General features: G+C 42.0%; 1 protein-coding gene and 1 long non-coding RNA gene across 7 annotated transcripts in view; one reads left to right on the forward strand and one right to left on the reverse strand.

The window, feature by feature from the left end:
• LOC140733211 (uncharacterized) overlaps positions 1-16634 on the reverse strand; it is a 37748-nt gene extending 21114 nt beyond the window's left edge. The window contains exon 1 of the long non-coding RNA XR_012100242.1: positions 16099-16634. This is a non-coding gene — a long non-coding RNA (uncharacterized lncRNA). The remainder of the gene's footprint in view (positions 1-16098) is intronic.
• Positions 1-21452, forward strand: part of ppp2r5d (protein phosphatase 2, regulatory subunit B', delta) — a 232454-nt gene that overhangs the window by 92538 nt on the left and 118464 nt on the right. The window contains exons 15-18 of one of the 6 annotated variants that reach the window (XR_012100240.1): positions 2016-2155; positions 2760-2839; positions 4429-4505; positions 7929-10513. Coding sequence is in view for 3 of the 6 variants with exons in the window: in XM_073056223.1 (XP_072912324.1) it covers positions 16943-16969; positions 17119-17184 (93 nt within the window). In the remaining 3 variants the exon portion in view is untranslated. Of the gene's footprint in view, positions 1-2015; positions 2156-2759; positions 2840-2864; positions 4506-7928; positions 10514-16820; positions 16970-17118; positions 17185-21452 lie in introns of those variants that run through there. The other 5 variants (XM_073056220.1, XR_012100241.1, XM_073056223.1 and 2 more) reach the window with 5 other exon arrangements.

The following is a 21452-nucleotide window of genomic DNA, read 5'->3' on the forward strand; positions in this document are numbered from 1 at the left end:
TGAATGTCTGCACCTCATCTTTATTCAAATAAAGAGCTCTCGGCTATTGTGGTAGAGAATTGTAAATTGGTTTATCATTGCCATGATAAGAGGCAAAGTGCTGGCTATAGGCGAGATCCTCGGTGACAGCAAATATGCAAAAAAGCAGCAGAGAAAAGCCAGGTAACGATAGCCTGTGAGCTTAACATCAGGAGAGGATCAGTCAACACTTGGAAAGGTATGGATTCATCAAAGATAGCATGGCTTTGTTAGGGGAAGATCCTGTCTGATGAATTTGATTGAAGTTTTGAAGAAGCAACATGGATGAGGATAAAGCAGCTGAGGATAGAAGGCTACTGGATGATTTTTGATGAGTTGGTAAGATGCACAGAGCAATGAGAGATGGAAATTAATCCTGATAAGAATGAGGTGATTCCTTTTTATTTCAGGATTAATAGTTAGGATATACATACTGAATCATGGGGCCACTGGGTACTAATGAGGAATGAGCGATCCAGGTGTACTAGTTACAAGGATCCCTGAAGGTGTTAATATGGGTAGATAAGGTGGTGAAGAAGGCATATGGGATACCTGCCTTATTAGCCAGGGCATATAGTTGTATAATAACTTACCACTTTTACATTCTAAGAGTGAAAAGTTATAGTACAACTATATAAAAAATAATTTATTGGAATCTGAAATGCAATCCCTGAGGGGATTGTGGAGGCAGAGACTGTCACAACGTTTTAGTAGTATCCAGGTAACATTTGAATTGCCATGACAGAGAAGCTTATAGACGAAGTACTGAGCAATGGGATTAGTATAGATGGGGACTTGATGGGGGTTGGCTTGGACACGGTAGGTCAATGAGCCAATACCACCATCAAAGGAAGTTACTGCTGGGAGATTTCATCCTGTCCTCACTATTATTATTCCTGCAAGTAATAACAGTGGTGCAATGTAAGCCGTCTACAAATTGCACAGCTACTATTAAAATATGATTCTGCTTTCAGTTATCAAAATGATGGGAAGTGTCTGATAGTGCTGTCAAATAGCATTGTCCCATCACTGTCTCACTTTATGACGCCCACTTCTGCTGGGATCACAACTGCAAACTGAACAACTTTGCCGCAGCAATGGATATAAGGATTGAATTTCCACTGATTTACAGAATTCTGAGATGACTTGACAGGATAGATATGGTGAGGATGTTTCTCTTGGCTGAGAAGGCTTGAACTAGAGGTCCCATTCTCAAGATAAGGGTCACGTTATTTCAGATGGAAGTGACACATCTTCATTTAAAGGGCAGTGAACCTTTGGATGAATTTTCTATCCTGGAAGGCTATAGAAGCTTGGACATTGATTTTCTTGCAATGATGCTTTGGTCTCCTGCAAGTGAAAGCATCATCTTCATTACCTCCCTGTCTAGCTTATTGATGTTCAGAACAACCTTCAAGGTTATCAGTTACTTTTTTTTAAAGAGTACTTGATAAAAGTGCATAACTTGATAGAAGAGAGATGACTAAAGGCATATACAGAGGGGACGGCCAGCTCCTTTTTCCCAGGGCATGCATGGCTAACATGAGAAGGCATATAAAGTGATTGGAGGGAAAGTACTGGGAATTCAAAGTTAAGTTTTTAACACAGAATGTGAGAAGTGTGTGGATTGCACAGCCAGGGGTTAGTGATAGAGGTGAATACATTAGGGAGATTTGAGAGACTCTTAGATAAGCATATGGATGAAAGAAAAATGGAGGGCCATGTGGGAGGGAAACAGATTGATCTTGGAGTAGGTTAAAAGGTAGGCACAACATCTTGGGCCAAAGGGCCAAAATGTGCTGTACTGTTCTATGTCCAATCAATATTTTGTAATACGGATACTGGAACTTCACTATGCATTGATGAATCTTTGTTTTAACATAAGTTCTGTCCTTCAATTTTATGTTTCCAAAAATCAGTTCAAGCTTTGGTGGCTTTATTATTGCTGCATTAACCTGTGTCATTATATTTAGTGATTTATGTATCTCTATCCTAAGATCCTCTCCCAGCCCCCTCCTCCACTTCAGAGACATATCTGGTTTGTTTCCACATTCTACCAAAATATATTACCTTGCGCTTAATGCTGACAGTGAATCATTTGGAGAGTGGTACAGCACACATGCTCAAGACTTAAAAGGTAAGGACTATAAAGGGGAAGAACTTAAAACTTTAAAAATAATATTTGTAACTAATCAGCTAACATAGCAATGCTTGTAGAGGTCGGCGGTTAGAATTTTGGAAAGGAAGTGCATGTGTCAGTTAAGGGTACAGATGATTAAACTGAAGTTGAGATGGGTTTTTTTAAGTAGGTGGTTGAGATTTAACAGTTAAATATTGTGAGGTATCTATTCTTTAATCATTTAGGGGGAGCTGGATGGTGGGAAGAAAACCTGTATGTGAACAAATAGCAAAGATATCCTTATCAAAACAAGGACAATTAACCTGCGTCAAGTAGGAAATGTGGGCCCAGTACAAAAGAATACACACACAGACACACTTTGAGTCTACCATCCACTTCTGGCCTCTATCTCACTACTCCTCTTATATGGCAATTGTCCCTCTTCACTGTCAGTCTTTATGCAGGAAAGAATCCACACATACACACACAGACACACTTTGAGTCCACCATTCACTTCTGGCCTCTATCTCACTATTCCTCCATACTGCAATGGTCCCTCTCCACTGTCAGTCCTTATGCAGGATTTTAACCGAAAACATCAATAATTCCTTTCCATACGCAGATGCTGTTGAATCCACTGTTCCTCCAGCAGATTGTTGATCAATCCTGTCAAAAGTGCATGCACCAACATAGGAACACATGGTAAGTCACAAATAAACTGCTCTGTGTTCTTGTAGAGGCATGGTACTGAAAATATGCACATTTTGGGTTGTTGGACATGATTACAAGGAAAACCAACACAGAAAGATCTAGACAAAAGGATATCAGATAAATGTAGATAGTGTCATTCTGAAGGAGTGAAATCCATAGAGGTCAGAGGATTAAGCAGGTCAGATTCTGACTGATTAACATAGTGCCACAATTGGTATATTTCCCAAACTATGCAGATGTCCAAACTATTGATCAGTACATAAGTTGTTTTTATTCTCACCTTGTTATCTAAGAAAACCATTCTGTTAAATACTTTGAAATAGCCTAGTTGGCTTCTTGGAGCCAGTACAATATGGAATGGGCATTAAATTATGAAAATATCAGTAATCCTGTAAATGAATAAAAGGGTATCCTTGTGAATTCTGAGAAAGATAGCTTCAGAGTGCGACTTCAGTAGAAGGAGATATTGTAGGTGAAAGATCGCTTTGACAAGACAGGTGCTTTAATGCTACACAAGGTGACAGTAGTCAATGCAAGTCTTGTGTATCTCTTTCAGTGATTTCTCTCCAATTGATGTCATTTAAACTGGGTTCTACATCTTAGCTGCTGTTGTTGTAGAGACTTACTAGTTTTCAGTGATTGTCAATGTATATGTTTAAATGTTTTTGCCTGTTATATTGGAAAAAAAATAGGCCATCCATTTCTGGTTTCCAGTCTGCATCATCCTGATCAAGTACAAATCTGGTGCTTCAGTGACTGACCTTGGCAACACTCCCTCTGGATTTGATGGTGGCCCCTACTCTGTTTAAATAACTTCATGATTTAGACTTTCATTGGTACAATTTAATTTTTTAGTTTAACTTTATTTGTTAATAGTCACCCTGGACTATGTCCTTCCTATTGTCCATTACTAATTTCAGAATGCACCAATAATCTCCACAAGCCTTCTCCCCATTGTAGTCCATCCTTGCTTCATGGAGTTGAAGCTGTACAGCACAAAATTAGGCCCAAAGGAAGTTGTCCATGCCAGCAGTGATGTATGTCTATAACAATCCCATTTTTTCCTGCATTAGACCCATATCCCTCTACTCCTGTCTGAGTTACTTTTAAGCATTGTTGTTGCACCTATTTCTACTTCTCTGGCAGCTTAATTCATTTCCCCACCACTCTCTGTGTGAAAAAAACTTGCTCCTCAGATCTTCTTTAAGTATATCCCCACTCACCATAAAACCTATGCCTTATAATTTTAGACTCCCCTACCCAAAGGAACATGGGACATGAAGACTTAAAGATTTCATGCAGACTATGGAAAGTTTTTCAGCAGCTAATACTGCAAGAGTTGTTTTAGTTTATTTTTCCTGGCACAATCTGTGACTTTTCTAAGATAACCATTTGGAGTCAGACTGCCAAACTTTGTCATAAGCAGGCAGGGCCACTGTACAGTTCTGACTCTGATGCAGGGTTTGTGGAGATAACCAATACATTCTGAAATGAGGAGGAACAGAAGGAACAAGAGTTTCCATGAGGATTGCAGTATATAAAGTTATGAAATTCAGTCCAAATTTTTTTCCTCAACCCAGGAGACTAATGAAACATCCAGCAGTTGGAGGTTCTTGTACATGGTCCATTGGGAATGATGCTACACAGTAGTCAAAAGGTACAACCATTTCTGGGCATTCCTAATTACTGCATATTATGGTTAAATTTACAAGTAGTCTATTTTTAATATCATGAATGTAATTACTTACCCAATATCCCAATTGTCAGGTCTAGCCTTGTTTATTGGAATTTAATCTGAGAATTATACCTTTTGATTAAACGCTGGATCTAAGTTCATGTCTATGTGGCTGATCTCCTGTCTTTCATTACTGCATTTTAAGTATAGCTGCTTTTATGATTGTTAGGCTATTTTATACTTGAGAATTCCTTACATAAGTCCCACTACATTGCTCACCAAACCTCCAACCTTATGAACTACATCAGCAAGACAAGAGTCCAGTGTTCGAGAAAACAGAAGTAAATAAAAATTGTGCAGGACATACTCCGAAGTTCAGGCAGTAATCTGATCTTGAAGGATCATAGCCAGTAAGTAATGTCAGATGCTACCTAATTTGCTGAGTATTAGTGTTTTCCACTGCATTGTAGGTGAACAGTTTTAGTTTTAAAAATGTATTGTTCTGTGCAGAGAAGAAATGGGAGAATATTTTCTTACAAGCTGGAATGGTTCAAAGAAATATGGTAACTGAAGCACAATTGGTCAAATGGCTTCCATCTCTGCAGTAAGAATCTTTTAAAAATTCACATAACATTAAGTTTGGTTAGTGCATTCATGGTCACTTGCTGCATATTTGCAGTATTTGCCCAAACTTAAGCAGGAAAAACAGCCATCTGTTGCAGATTTTGGATTTTCAACACCAGCTTTTCACTTTGGTATGACATTTATTGTTTAACTGTGGGAAAGACCATGAAACCTGCATTTATATAGGAACTTCAATTTACCCAGATCCCAAAGGCCATTCACATTATCAAACAAAATTTGACTGCTACAAAAGAGATATTGGTGCAGATGACAAAAACCATGGGCAGTTGTATCTGTGAACATTTAATCAAGGGAAGAGGGGATGCTGGAGAGATTGAGGTTTGAGGGAAGGATGTTGATGCAGCCAGCATTATTGATTGTAGGACTGGGAGATGTTGGTGATGGTAAAGGAGATAATGGAAAAATTTGAAAATAAAAATAGGTTTAAAAGCAAAGTGTTACCAATTCAAATTGTATATGGAAGGTTTTTGTGAACCATTAGGACAGGAGTACACAGAAGTACATTTTTTTAGCAAAATATTACAGATGCTAAAAATCCAAAATATTATCAAACTGTTGTAAGTACTCAGCAGGTCAGACACAGCTGTTAGAAAAAGAATGAAAGTTTCAGAAATTTCACAAATTTTCTTAGAGTAATACAACTTGGATATTGGCCTTTGGCTCAACAAGTCTATGCCAACTATGTGTTCAACTCAGATGGTCCCATATCCCTCCAAGCCCCAGCCCTCCCTGTACCTATCAATGCCTCTTAAATGGTACTTACTTTGGCAGCTCATTCCATATTATCACCACAGTCTGCATGGAAAAAGTTGCCCCTCAGGTTCTTTTTAAATATTTCCCCTCTCACCCTCTATGCTTTCTAGTTCTGAACTCTCCTCCCCTGGGTAAAAGATCGCTATGACCCACCTTATCTATGCCTCTCATCATTTTAAATACTTCTATTAAGGTCACACCACCCCCCTCCCCACCACCACCTCCATTTCTCCTATATTCCAAGGAATAAAAAGCTAGCTTGGCCAACCTTTTCCTGTAACTCAGTAACTCGGACTCTCTAATGCTGGCACCATTCTCTCAAACATTTTCTGTACTCTTTACATTTTAACTATATCTTTCCTATAACAGAATAACCAAAACTGTACACAGCATTCCAAGTGTGGCCTGGTAGGGCATTGAAAACCTGTGCTAACCAACTGGTGGGAGTGTTCAAGGACATCTTCACTCTCTGCTGAAGTCGGAGGTTCCTACCTGCTTCAAAAGGGTGACAATCATACCAGTGCCAAAGAAGAGCAGGGTAAGCTGCCGCAATGACTGTTGCCCAGTTGCACTCACACCTACTGTGATAAAGTGCTTTGAGAGGTTGGCCATGGCCAGCATCAACTCTTGCTTAAGCAGGGACCTGGACCTGCTGCAATTTGCCTATCGCCACAGTAGGTCTACAGCAGATTTAATCTCACTGGCTCTCCACTCGGCCTTGGAGCATCTGGACAACAGCAATACCTACTTCAGACTGCTGTTTATTTGTTACAGCTCAGTGTTCAACGCAATTGGGCCCTCAGTTCTAATCAACAAGCTCCAAAACCTTGACCTTGGTACCTCCCTCTGCAACTATATCTTTAACTTCTTCACTGGGAGATGACAGTGTGGATTGGAACTAACTTATCTTCCATGCTGACAAGGAAGTGTACAGGAGTAAGATAGATAGCTAGTTGAGTAGTAATGCAACCACAACCTTGCACTCAAAGCCAGTAAGACCAAGATATTGATTATCGACTTCAGGAAGGGAAAGTCAGTGGAACAAACACCAGTCCTTATCAATGGATCAGCAGTGGGAAGGATAAGCAATTTCAAGTTCCTGGATGTCAACATCTCTGAAGATCTGTTCTGGGCCTTACATATTTTACAAAGAAGGCACGATAGCAGCTATATTTTATTAGGAGTTCGAGGAGACTTGGTATGTCTCCAAAGACTTGCAAATTTCTACAGGTGTACCAAGGAGAGCATTCTAACTGGATGATTCACTGTCTGGTATGGAGGGGGCACAGCACAAGATTGGAAAAAGCTGCGGGAATTTGTAAATTTAGCCAGCTCCATCGTGGGGAGTATCCGTCCCAGCATCAAGGACATCTTCAAAAGTTGATGCCACAAGGTGGCGACATCCATCACGAAGGACCTCCCCCACCCCCACATCACCAAGGACATGCCCTTTTCTCAGTGCTTCCATCAAGGAAGAGGTACATTCAACATTTCAGGAACAGCTTCCTCCCCTCTGCCTTCAGATTTCTTAATGGACAATGCCTCACTTTTTTTTTTGCACTACATACTTAAATGTTTATATAGATTTCTTATTGTAATTTATAGTTTTTCAAAAATTATGTACTGCTGCAAAGCAACAAATTTCATGGCAAATGCTAGTGATATTAAATCTGATTCTAATTCTCCAATTTGTACAACAGCAGCCGGATATCCCAACTCGTACTCAGTGCCCTAACTGATGAATGTCAGTATGTGAAACACCTTTGTTATCACCTTGTCTTCCTGTAATGCTGCTTTCAATAAACTATGCACTTGCACTCAGAGGGCATTCTGTTCCATTACACCCCCTCTTGCCTTATCATTCATCGTATTCATCCTGCACTGCTTTCACTTTCCTAAATGCATCACCTTAGCCTTTTCTGTATTGAAATCCATTTGCCACTCCATGACCCACTTCCCTAACTGATCAAGATCCCCCCTGTAATTTATAACATACTTTTCATGCAGATCTCATGCAGCACAGCTCGATGGATACTTCACTATCAACATCATCTAATTTTGAGGAGGAATGGTGTAGATAGTAGCTTCATCAATGATTGAGAATGGCTGCAAGAAATGGCGACGGAGGTAAAAAAAAACATCATTAGAGAGAGTTGAAAATGGAGCTTGGGCTTGGGTGAAGAACCTGATTTACTCTCAGGCATTGGCAAGGAGAGGAATGGCTAGGAAAACAGAGTTCGTGAAAGAAAGAAAGGCTTTAGTTTAAACTAAAAACAAAATACTGGAAACATTTGGTAGGTCGGGTAGTATTAGTGGAAAGAGGAGTGAATGTGTCAGGCATGAAAATCTACATTAGGACCAAATGTACTGCCAACTGTTTTCCAGGAATGCCCCATTTCTGTTGAAGGCTCCAGAACCTGAAACTTTAACTGTCCTTACATAGATGCTGTCTGAACCCACTAAATGTTTCCAACATGTGCTGCATTTCAGATTTCCATCTGCATTTAAAAAATATTTTCCAAACTTTAAGTTCCAATTACACAGCCAAATACCTTGGACAGGATACGGCATTCTCAACATGTATATCTCACTGAGCAGTTCGGACTAGAGATTACCAAAAGGGGTTGGAGAGTATTGCACGATCTACTTTAAGCATGCCGAGTGTGTCATTAGTGTTGCCACAGGAGAAACTGCAGTCTGTGACTGATCAAAAATAAGGGTGTTGAGCACTTTGTATTTCTGGCATGAGGAAGTCTTTTTTTTAATTTAAAAAAAGTAGACTTTTTTTCATAAAATATATATACAAGGAAGAAACAGTGCAAGAAACTTTTATGTTTATGGTTGTTACATTCAACATTCAGTAGTGTTAGCTTTTAAAGAAAAGAAAACACAAACAAGCATAGCATCATAGCCACTCACATGGCTCCTTGAGATGATACCCCTTTCATTGTTTGAGAGTTTTTCCCACAAAATTCTGCACTGCCTTACGTTTAGTAGAGGAAGCTCAGTGCAAACATCTTGTAGTGCTGGAAGACCAACAAATGTTGGGCAGACCAAAGGGCATCACTGAGTTGCTGACCTCCCAGCAGCACTTAATGTCTTTTTCAGTGTGTGACCCTGGGAACAGCCCATAGATCAGAGAGTCAAGAGAGTTTTGGGTCAAGACCCTACATCAGGACTGAGAGGAAAGAGCCAGTAAATAAAACTGAATAGGAGGGGTGAGGCAAAGCCTGGAAGGTGGTAAAAGTGAGGTAGGGATGATCAGCAGATGTTTACAAATGGGTTAGAGGGAGTGTTTGGTACAGAGGCTGGTAGATGATAGATGGAAACATAAGAAAAGAGTGAGGAAAGAGAAGAGTTGCACTCTGCTCTGTGGGACTAAATGGGCCGGGACCTGCCAGATGTATATAGAACCATACTTCTGGTGGGTATCATGTCAGCTTCCATGAGGAAGGACATCATTACCCTCAACAAGCAGGAGGAGGAGTGGGATGACATCAGGAATGAAGATCCATTGTCCAAGGCCATTGCCAGCCAGGTCGAACCACCCAGACCAAGCCTGTGCTGTACCAGGCAGGAAAGTCTTGGCCAGTCTCGCCATACTCGGGACTACTGTTACTTGTATGCAGGGCAGCGGAATGGATGCCTGTCTGGTCAGATTGGAATAGGAGAAGGCCTTTGACAGGATATCACCCATGTTCACGATGAACATGCACTCCAAAATAGATTTTGGGGAGAGATACAGAAATTGGATCCAACTATTCTTTACAAATGAGAATTACTAGGTGGGAAACGGAAAGCTTCTCCAAGTCTGGAGTCAGGCAGGATTGTTCTCCATCCCCTGTCTTGTTTATGTTTGTTGGGTTGAACCTTCTGCCAAATTCATCAGGAAGGACAAGAACATGAGGGGACTTCTGCCACCTTCAACAGGACCCCTTGATCTTTCCCCTTACTGGTTTTTCACCTGGCACCTACCAGCCTTCTCCTTTCCACCCTCCCCCCACCTTCTTTATAGGGCCCCTGCCCCCTCCTTCTCCAGTCCTGACGAAGGGTCTCGGCCCAAAATGTTGACTCTTCGTTTCCACGGATGCTGCCCAACCTGCTGAGTTCCTCCAGTGTGTTGTGCGCGTTGCTTTGACCCCAGCATCTGCAGAGTATTTTGTGTTTAACATAAAAGGGGTGATGTTGTGGCCTCGCTCTTCCTGTAGTTGATTCTAACCCCTGATGCAAATGTAAACTAGTCACAGGTGCTGAGCAATCTACAAAATTACTGTGGATCCAAGCAGAAGATGATGACATCTTCCATGTTGTGTGCTTCCACTGCGTGACAACATTACCCCCCTTACGTTCTTGTTGACAGGCCTGACCGATCCAATATTTCTTTCACTGTCAGGTATGATTACCTGAAGGTGCTGGGGTTCCGGTTCAAAGGAATTGAGGCATGTAGCAAGAGTTAACGAGAGTGGATTGGAAAGTTCAGACAAAAATTGGGACTATGGACACTGTTCTTATCAACAACTGTGAAGATTGCTGAATTTGGTGCATGTGTGTTTATTTTGAATAAAGTCTATTTCTGAAATGTTTATATCCTGCTCCTGTGCCTCAGTAATCGCCTGTGATGTCTTCTAATTTATCTGGGAATCCAAAATGGAATGAATCTGACAAGTCACACTGCACAAGTCCCCAGAGAATTGGGGGAAAGTGGACCCAATGTGACCCTCATCCTGATGACCACCTTTCTATGTGGTAATATCAGGCAGATTGTGAATTCGAGGTATGTAGGCACCAAATGTCACTATGTGCTAAGGTTCTACTGGCCCCATTACCACGGAACGTCCCAGTCAGCTGGAAGTTGCTGCACTGCTTGTCTTTTGTGGAAGAGTATTTCCAAGGAAAAACCTTAGTCCACAGTCTATCAGGCAGTGGTCAGCATGGAACGTTCTACAGACCCTGGGATTGGGACACGGTGGATTTGCTGGATTTCTTCCCTGAGAAAATGGTCCAAACCATCTGACAGAATGCCTCATCACCAGCTCTGACCAACAAGCACCAAAACTTGCATTTCCTACTCAGGGCTTTCCTCTCCTCCAGATGACATCAGTCCCAATGTATGCTGCCTTTGGGATGGCGACAGTGGGGAAGAAATGGTCACCTACCACTTGCAGACTATAGATTTGCCAAGAGAGTGTGTAGGCAGATGCAAAGTCCGTGTCCTGGTTGTATGATTTTAATGGTGGTAGGGTTAATACTGTACAACCACCAGGTTCCTGAACTAGCCTGGATAACTTAATTCATCACTACTCTGAATTATTCTGCAACTTACAGACTCATTTTCAAGGACTATTTGCAACTTAGGTTCTCAATTTTTTTTGCAAGTGTGTCAGTCTTTCTCAATGCATAATTTTTCATAAATTCTATTTTTTTAAATGCCTGCAAGAAAATGAGTATCAAGGTTGTATATGGTAACATACACATACTGATAAAAATATTACTTTGAAGTTTGATCATGAATACATTGTAAAAGATTTTTGCATTGTTTCTTCCTTTTATATATATTTCTGAATCTCTAAGACAAGACAGTACAGCTTCCCAGAATTTTCTGTCCTCTACCATGGAGGTGTTGGATGACAGCAAGCAGGAGAGCCTGGATCTGCCACTGACCTTGGAAACCAGTGTTTCTCGATGAACTCTTGAAATCCTTGCACGCCCATAATTATATATTCATCTTGTGTGTTTTTTAAAAAATATCCTCAGAACTTCATGTGATGGTTAAAACTAAGATAAAACTGTTCCCTTAGCATGATTAAAACTACTGGGAGCAACAGTGGTAGAGTGGCATCTGCACTGGACTTCGAGGGGAGTGGTCCTGGGTTCGAATCCGACTGGCTTCTTGCATTCTTTCCATTTGTGCTGGGTTGAGCTAGCAAATCAGCCTTGTTAAAAAAAAAAACAGACAGAAGTGCTAAAGCACCACAAGGCATGGAAAGGAACAATAACGACAATGGGATTGGATGGGGCTGGACCTACTGGAAATGTGCAATGCATGTTAGACTCTTAAGAGAGGATGTCAGGAACTAGAGAACCATTATCCAAAGCCTTTGCCAATTGGGTCAAGTCTGCTCTGGGACATGTGATCCATCCGAACTACTATCAGCTACTGTGTCAGAGAGATGGGAGAATGCCTGCCTGGTCAGCTTGGATCTTTTAAAACTTTCTAAATAGACTTTATTCATGATCATATATATATATATACACACACACACACACAGAGAAATAAACAGTACAAAAAAAACTGACCATTCATGGTCAGTGCATTCAGTACTGTAACTTCAAAGAGAGGAAAAAAACACAAAACAACATGCAATCATGTTGCTCGTTTGGCTCCCTGGGATGATTTATGCATTGATAATGAGGGGCTTCCCCCCACCCAACTCTAATTCATCATGTGCAGTAGCAAAAGGAGGTTTTGTGGGGTCATTCCCCACAGAGCCTTAGCATGGGGTACACTGACTTTCACTGCATTCCTCAGCACATACAGCTGAACCAGTCTGAAGCATCCACTGAGAAATTGTGCTGTGCTGGAAGACCAAAACGTTTAAGGCAGACTAAAGGTTGATAACCCTCCAGCATTACTTGATGTCTGCTCAGTGTGTGTCTGTGGGAAGAGGCCATAGATCAAAATCCTCTGTGCAAGATGTTCCAGGACCATTGCAGCCACCTCCTTACCCTCTTAGCAAATCCACATTCTGCACAGTGGTAGGTAACCGTTTCTTCCCCATCACAGCCATTCCAAGGGTCAGGGACATTAGGGGTGACGCTGGATGTTTTTTGGTAGAGGGAAGCTCTGGCTGGGTGGGCCCACTCACTGCCAGCCAAGCAAGGTCTTGATTGATGTTTGTTGGTCAGATCTGGCAACGAGGCAATCAGTGAACAAACCCACAGTTTCCTTAGTGTCCTTGCCCCAGTGTCAGCAGCATATTCCACACTGAACACTGCCTGATGGACTTATGGTCAATGGTGTTTACTTAGAAGAATTCTTCCACAAAGTACAGTTTGTATGGTAACATCCAGCTGAATGGGACATCGTGTGGTTGAGGGGTCAGACCTATCTTCCACAAAAAATGAGGACAAGTGGAATATCAGTATGTAGTGACACTTGATGCCCACGTATTTTGGGTCCATATATTGCCTGATACAGCTCCACAAGAAGGTGGCCATCACGATGAGGGCAATGTTGGGTCCACTTTTACACTGATTGTCTGGAGAGCAAAGATCAGGTCACCACTTGTACCAAAGTGCAGCAGCCCTGCAGTATATCACACCTGATAACCAGCTTTCAAGATCTGACATTATGTGCTGGAAGACCAACGTGTTTCAGGCTGACAGTAAAGGGAACATTGGATTGCTAAGGCTAGTTATCAAAGAGCATAGCCTTGGTCTTCCTGTAGTTGACTCTGGCTCCCAATATCAACTCAAACTAATCACAGATGCTAAGCAATCTGTGAACTCACCATGGAGACAAGCAGAAGCATGCGGCATCATCCATGTACAGTAAGGTTTTGATTGCCTGGTAATGTCACCTCTGTTATGCTGTCATCTTTCCTGAAGGATTTGGCACAGGGTTCTGTGCAGCACACAAACAAGATGTGAGAATGGACAACCCTGCCTGAGTTCAGACTTGATGAATTTGAACTACACCAGTGTAAAGCAATTGAATCTAATGTCTGCTTCAAAGAACAGTACAGACCCTTTGGCTAACAATGGGGCTTTAACCTACTCCAAGATCAATCTAACCCTTCCCTCCCATATAGCTCTGTTTTTCTTTAATCCATGAGCCTATCGCAGAGTGTCTTAGATGTCTCTAATGTATCTGCCTCCACCACCACCCATGACAGTGCATTCCATGCACTTAACATTGTGTGTAAAAAAAAAAGTACCTTTGACATTCCCCCTATCTTTTAGGCTTCTGGATTAAAAGGAAAATGGAAAGCTATGTGGGCGGGGAGGGTTAAATTGATCTTTGAATAAGTTAATGGGTCAGTACTGTTCTATGAATCAGGCATCAGATTCAATTGCTTAACACTGATATCCATGGTGTAGTTCAAATTCATCAAGTCTGAACTGAAGCAGAGTTGATGATTTTCACATCTTGCTTCCTCACTGGCCACAGCAGTGGTACCAGAAGATTGGAGGGTGATAAACATTATTCCTTTGTTCAAGAAAAGTAAAAGGGTTAATTCTAGGAATTATTGACCAGGGAGTCTTAAGTAGAGACATAATATACAAACATTTGGAGAAGCATAGTCTGGCTCGGGATAGTTAGCATAGCTTTCTCAAGGACAGGTGATGCCTCATGAGCCTGATTGACTTTGAGAAAATGACAAAACATCAATAAAGATAGAAGACTGGATGTGATGTATTTGGATTTTAGTAAGGTGTTTGACAAAGTTCCTCGTGGTAGGCTGATTCAGAAAGTTAGGAGGCATGGGATCCAGGGAAAATTGGATTCAGAATTGGTTTACCCACAGAAGGCAGAGAGTGGTAGTAGATGGAGTGTATTCTGTCTGGAGGTTTGTGACTCGTGGTGTTCTGCTAGGATCTGTCCTGGGGCTTAAGTTTTTTGTGATTTTTATAAATGACTTGGATGAGGGAATGGAAAAGTGAGTGGTAAGTTTGTAGATGACATGAAGGTTGGTACTTCTAGATAGTGTAGCAGGTTGAGTAGGTAATAACAGAACATTGATAGGATGCAGAACTGGGCTGAGAAGTGGCAGATAAGAGTTCAGTCTGGAAAAGTGAGAATGGGTACAGTTTGGAAGGTTGAACTTGAAAGCAGATTACCAAGTTAATGGCAGGATTCTTCGTAATGTGGGGGAAACAGGGATCTTCAAGTTTACATCCATAGATGCCATGCAAGTTGAAGGGGTGGTTTAAAAAAAAAGGTTGGCCTTCATTATTTTGGAGGTTGAGTTCTAGAGCTGTGAATGTAGCAGCTCTATAAAACTGGTTAGACTACATTTGGAATATTATGCTCAGTTCTGGTCACCTCATTAAAGGAAGGATGTAGAAGCTTTAGAGAGGGTGCAGATGAGATTTACTAGGATGTTACCTGGAACAGAATGGATGTCTTATAGCTGAGTGAGCTAGGGTTTTTTTCTTTGGAGGGGAGGTTCTTGATAGTGATCTATAAGCTGATAGCAGTCAGTGCCTTTTACCTAGAGCAACAGTGGCTGAAATGAGAGAGATGTAATTTTAACCATGTAACCATATAACAATTACAGCACGGAAACAGGCCATCTTGGTCCTTCTACTCCGTGCAAAACACTTACTCTCACCTAGTCCCACCAACCTGCACTCAGCCCATAACCCTCCATTCCTTTCCTGTCCATATACCTATCCAATTTTATTTTGACAATATTGAACCTGCCTCTACCACTTCTACTGGAAGCTTGTTCCACACAGCTACCACTCTGAGTAAAGTTCCCCCTCGTGTTACCCCTAAACTTTTGCCCCTTAACTCTCAACTCATGTCCTCTTGTTTGAATCTCCCCTACTCTCAATGGAAAAAGCCTATCCACGTCAACTCTATCTATCCCCCTAATAATTTTAAATACCTCTATCAAGTCCCCCCTCAACCTTCTACGCTCCAAAGAATAAAGACCTAACTTGTTCAACCTTTCTCTGTAACTTAGGTGCTGAAACCCAGGAAACATTCTAGTAAATCTCCTCTGTACTCTCTATTTTGTTGACATCTTTCCTATAAGTTGATTGGAGGAAATTATAGGGGTTAGGAAGGAGGTAGTTTATTTTACATGGTGTATGGAATATATTGCTGGGCGCACTGGTAGAGTTATTTAATTTAGGGAAATTAAAGAGATTTTTAAATAAGTGGATGAAAAAATGGAGGACTTTGTGTACAGAAAGGATAGATTGCTCTTGAAGTAGGTTAAAGGGTTGGTACAACATAGTGAGCCGAAGGGCCTGTTTTATATTAAATTACCATTCTTTCCACCCCCTCTCCTCAAACTGCCAGATCCTCCCCCTCCCACCCGAAACCCATTTTGGAGTACATACATATCCATCATGTACGTGTGATATCGTGTTAAAAGCATCCATCCCTTTGTCCTACCACGTAGGCACTAGTATCCCTGATTTGCCACGGCTGTCTGAGATTTACCTGTCTCATAGGCACAGTTGTGATGTGTCCCAGGTCCCAAGCAGACTTAACCCCGTTGGCAATGATCTTGGACAGGATCTTATAGTCTTAAGTTCCACAGTGAAATTGGTCTGATTCCCTCTCCCCCATCTGCTTGTTGAGGGTGATGATAGCCTTCTGCAATGGAGTTTAACAATTTTTCAGCGAGAATTATATACACTTCCAGCAGGTCCATGCTCATCCTAACCCGCAGCACCGACCATCCTCTTCCTTAAGGCCGTAGATCACAGTGCTTCCCCGTCAACCTTTCGGGAAAAAAGCGTGAGCGCGTCTCATCCCGTTACACAAAGCAGCTCCTCAGCTTGGAGTCGCAGGAGGGGGTAAAGATGAACTACCTCTCGTTCCTGCAGAAGCAGTAGGAGAATGTCGATCGTATACCAAGTGCATAGTATGACATGCCGCCCTTATCCTCCCAAGTGCCTGCCTTTGGTGCAACGTCCATTGGTTCCTTTGCTGAGTGCTGACACGCCCCTCTCATCAAGCCAATGGAAATCGGGTCATTGGCCAATCACAGCATCGAGTCGTCCAGGTGTATCGTAAGTCTCAGAAGGCGGTCCGAGATTCAGCCAATGACTGACTCAGCGCTTGAATCTGGCCAATTAAACTGCGCATCTGAGAAAGGGGGAAAAGAAGAAAAGGTGCCAGCTCGTCCAATCGTTTTCGAGAAAAAGAGGGCGGAAAGAAAACGAGCGGCTGCGCGCGCGGTTGGCCTATTAGCGCGTGCGCGCGCGGCCTGCAGCCTGGGCAGCGGCGGGAGCTGGAGAGGACGGAGGGGAGAAACGGCCGGGGCAACAAACGCAGCAGGATGCCGAATAAAAGCAAGAAGGACAAGGTAGCGGGCGGCTGCTAGGCCGGTCTAGAGAAGGGGCAGCGGCTTTCCTCCGCAGCACCTCTTTGCTAATTAATTAATTAACCAACCAATCTCCACTGGTCGATGTAACGGGCACCGACTGTTGTGTGTTTTCTTTCTCTGCCCCGCAGGAGCCCAGCAAACCCGGCAAGAGTTCCAAGAGCGGCGGCAAGGATGGCACAGAGAACGCGGAAGAGGTATACGTGCAATGGCAGGGCGCCTCCACCGTCATCTCCTCCGGGGCCTAGGCCGGCCGACCAACTGGTCGTACTCCCTCCTTCTTTGTCTCCCGAGGGCCCGGGACTGGGGCAGGCGGAGTGGTCACGGAGGACAAAATGGGGTGTGTGGGTGGGGTAAGGAAGGGAATGCAACCCTTGGGGAGAAGGTTGCTTCCCTCCCCCCTGCTGGAGAGAACAGGTATGAGGCTCGGCCGTCAGCTTTATGGCTGTAATCTGATGGTTTCTATACATTTCCTTGGCTCTGACAAAGGACATTTTACACAATTCCCATGCCAGGGGATCTCGCATCAAATTCCAGCCCCCACCCTTCGTCACACAAGATTCTGCAGTGGTTGGGTGGGCGGATTAAGCTTCACAACCTTGTGTTTTGATTGGATAGCAGATTAATAACGACCACTCAATGTTTTGAAAAAAAATACTGCATTTATGGATTGTTCATAGCTGAAACGGTTATACAGGGATTTGGCAGCAGGGAAATAATTCCTGCACAATTTAAGGAGCTGTGGAGGTGTCAGACAGCTTTTGTATTGATGATATCTTTTGTACTGATTCTTCTAGAAATCAGCTGAGCAGTACTGGTGAAAGCTGTTGAAAAAGGAGAGGGGTGTTGTGATCTTGTGCTTAGAATTGTAAATTGACCTTTTTATATGCAGGTCAAACGGGAAATTAGTGAAGTTGACAGATTATAGACTCCGTGGCTACTTCATTGGTTATCGATGTCTTTTCCACACCATTGTTACAGTACATGGTTATTTGAGTTACTGTCATCTTGGCCCAGTCTGGCCATTCTCTGACATCTCTCATTAACAAGGCATTTTCACTTACAAAACTGCTGCTCATACAATTTTCAAAACTTTAGAGACTGTTGTGTGTGAAAATCCCAGGAGATCAGCAGTTCAGTGATAATCCAAAACCATCTGGCACCAACAATCATTTCATGGTCAAAGGCACTTGGATAGTATTTCTTTCCCATTCTGATGTTTGGTCGGTGCAACAACTGAACCCCTTGACCAGGTCTGCATGCTTAAATGCATTGAATTATTGCCACAAGATTGGCTGATGAGATATTTGCATTATGAAGCAGTTGTACCTTTAAGGTCGCCTGCTTTGTTCGCTGATGTTAGTAAGATGGTATATTGGCTCATGGATTTTGTGTTTGGGTTTTAATTACCAGGATTGGTTAAGAAGTAATTAAGAAAGTGATTGTCCAAAATTATATACCCTTTGCTTGCTTGTATCATGGCAAAGTGATAGGTATGGTAGAGGTAGTTTATCTGATCTCCTCCCTTCTTCATCCATTCTGATTTTTAATCAAATCAATCTGCTTAAGCTAAAGTACAGGTATATATTTACTGAGGGTGGCAAAATTTGGGAACCTAGTATTCAAAGCAAATTAATGATTTGGTCATGGATGCTTTATACAGTGAATGCCACTGCAAGGCTAGCATTTATTGGCTGCTGCTGTTTGCTCTTGAATTTGGTGACAAGTTGATTTGTCAACTCTTTTTATTATATTGGCTTCCAGACTATTGCTCCAGGATTTGCTTCAATAATGAAAATGCAGTAATATTTCAAAGTTGAGGTGAGGCTTCAGACAGGATCTTGAAAATGGTTAAAATTCCATCTAGACGGCTTGAGGGAGCTTAAACTTCAGCTAAATACCTTGGGTTTCAATAGCTGCAGTGTTAACTGGAACTGCATATTTGTAAAAATGTTATGATGTCTACACCCTCCATGTATTCAGGGAACTCTTTTGATCTGCATGTAGCACAAGGGTCTTGTACTTGAAGAGTTTAAGCAATGAACTTGGGCAACGGGAGTTGTAGTGCAGCTTGGAGGAGGAGCACAGTGGAGTGAGAAGAAGGAAGTATGAATGATACTGAAAGCATTGTTTTTAAAATAAGTGCAGTGTTAAGCTAACAAGGAAATTAAGGAGGCAAAGATATGTTTTACAAAATGACAAAGAAACAAATCTTAGAGGATTTGAGAAAAGAATAAGGATAATTAAAAATCAAAATTAACCCAGGTGTGGATGCAGCGACATGGATATGGTTCTAAATATTTCTATTGTCAGAAGGACAGTTGCTGATACAAGGATTAGTATGGCCCCTTCTGTGGACTATGTGCAGTATAGCATCAAGAAACTGTTGGATACAGCAAACAAATTCTGCCCCACTTAAGCCTCTGGCATGAAGGGTACCCCAATCTAGATTTAGAGAATTAAAATTACCGAAGACAGTAATTGTTACTTTTGCATCTTTCCGTTAGCTGCCCTTTTATTTCTGACTGGCTATAGACGTCTAGTTAGTATAACCTCATTATTGCAATTGCATCTTTCTTATTGCTGAACTCTGATCATATTGCCTCACTGGATGACCTTCTAGGATGTCCCAAGTGCAACTGTGACATTTGCACTCATCTCTCACACATCAGAAACATGAACTCGAGTGCTAAGCTATCAGTCCTGTTCTTCTTAACGAAGTTTCTGCAATGGCCACCACATTGTACTTCTACCTACTTATCGATACGCTAAGTTCACCTTCCTTGCCAAAATACTCCTCTCATTGAACTAAATGCACCTTTACCCTTCAACCCCATCATGTTCATTAACTTGGCCGTACCTATCTTTTTCAGCCTTGCTTGACTTGACGCACCTTATTTTATGTCCCCTTAATCTTTCCACTTGCTGACCTCTTGCTCTGTTTCCCACTCCTACCACGGTGGTTAAAACTATCCTGAGTAGCACTAGCTAACTTCCTGCAAGGATTTTGATGCCTTTCCAGTTTTGGTGCAACCTGTCATTGCACAGGTCCCACCTCCCCTGCAGGAGAATCCAGTGATCATGTACATGAGTTAGCTACACATTCAGCTGTACCTACCCAATTTTTACTCCATTGCCATATGTTGCAGGGAGTATTCCTGAGATGGCAACTATAGAAGTTCTGTTATTTCACTTTCTATTTAACTCCCTAAATTTTCTTTGCAGGATCTTCTCTTACTCCCTTTGCTTACCATGCGGACCATGATTTCTGGCTGCTCTCCTATTTGAATGTTTTGTGGATGCTTGGAGGCATCTTTCATCCTTGCATCAGAAGGCAATGCACCATCCTGGAGTCATGCTTGTAGCTGCAAGCACCGACCTGTGCACCTGACTAAAGATCCCCTATTGCTATTGCTCACCCAGTCTTTGACCATCCAGTTGTGATGCTGCTGATTTGGCTGCTACTGTCTTTTTCTCCTGGGAGGTTGTTCCCTCCAATAGTATTTAAAACAATATTTTTGTTTGAGAGGGGTAGACTTACAGGGGTCTCCTGCACCACTTATTTGACCCTCCTGGTGCTCTTTCATCAATGTGATTGAAACTTTAGCATCCTCCATTCCTTGAAACTCTAGTCTGCGACACTCTGCTTCCAACTGATCCATGTAGTCTGGGAGGGGCTGCAGTTGAACACATTTCCTGCATTCGTATTCATCAGGGACATTTGAATGGATAGAATCAGGATATTTTGAACATGGAAACAGGCTTAAGCCATCTGGCGCTTCATATCAGCTCTGTCTTTCAGTAAGGTTGAAAGTGATTGGATTAGTGTCACTTTAGGTGTAAAAATAAACATGCACAATGTGTAGATTCATTCAGGGCATTTGGAATGGATTTCTTTTGTAAGTCAAATGTGACTTTGCCTTAATGTTAAAATTCTTATTGAGGATTTCGATTTTAGGAAAACACCTTGTCATAAATTGCTATCTGACTGTGTCTTAATGAGCTATTTTACAAACCATACATATTGCCCAGCTCGACCTTGTACTCCTGCCAGATGTTCATTAATGTCACTGCAGGAAAAGGCATTTTTTTACTCCGAGTAAAAGCATTTTTTACTTAAGAGTGATGATGCAATTGTAATGGGGGATTTCAAATTGCAAGGGGATTGGGGATTGGTGTCAGATCGCAAGAGGAGGAATTTGTTGAGCACCTACAAGATGGCTTTTGAAAGCAGCTTGTGTTTGCGCTTACTTGGGGAAAGGCAGTCTTAGATTGGGTGTTGTTCTTATTAGGGAGCTTAAGGTAAAGGCACCCTTGAGAGACAGTGATCATAATATGATTGAAATTGTACTGCAATTTAAGAGGGAGAAGCATAATTGACTTGTATCTGTATTGCAGTGGAATAAAAGGAATTGCAGAGGCATGAGAGAGGAGCTTAGCTGAGTGGGTTGGGGGAGGATACTGG

Source organism: Hemitrygon akajei, chromosome 9, assembly GCF_048418815.1.
Source record: "Hemitrygon akajei chromosome 9, sHemAka1.3, whole genome shotgun sequence".
Classification (NCBI taxonomy): Eukaryota; Metazoa; Chordata; class Chondrichthyes; order Myliobatiformes; family Dasyatidae; genus Hemitrygon; species Hemitrygon akajei.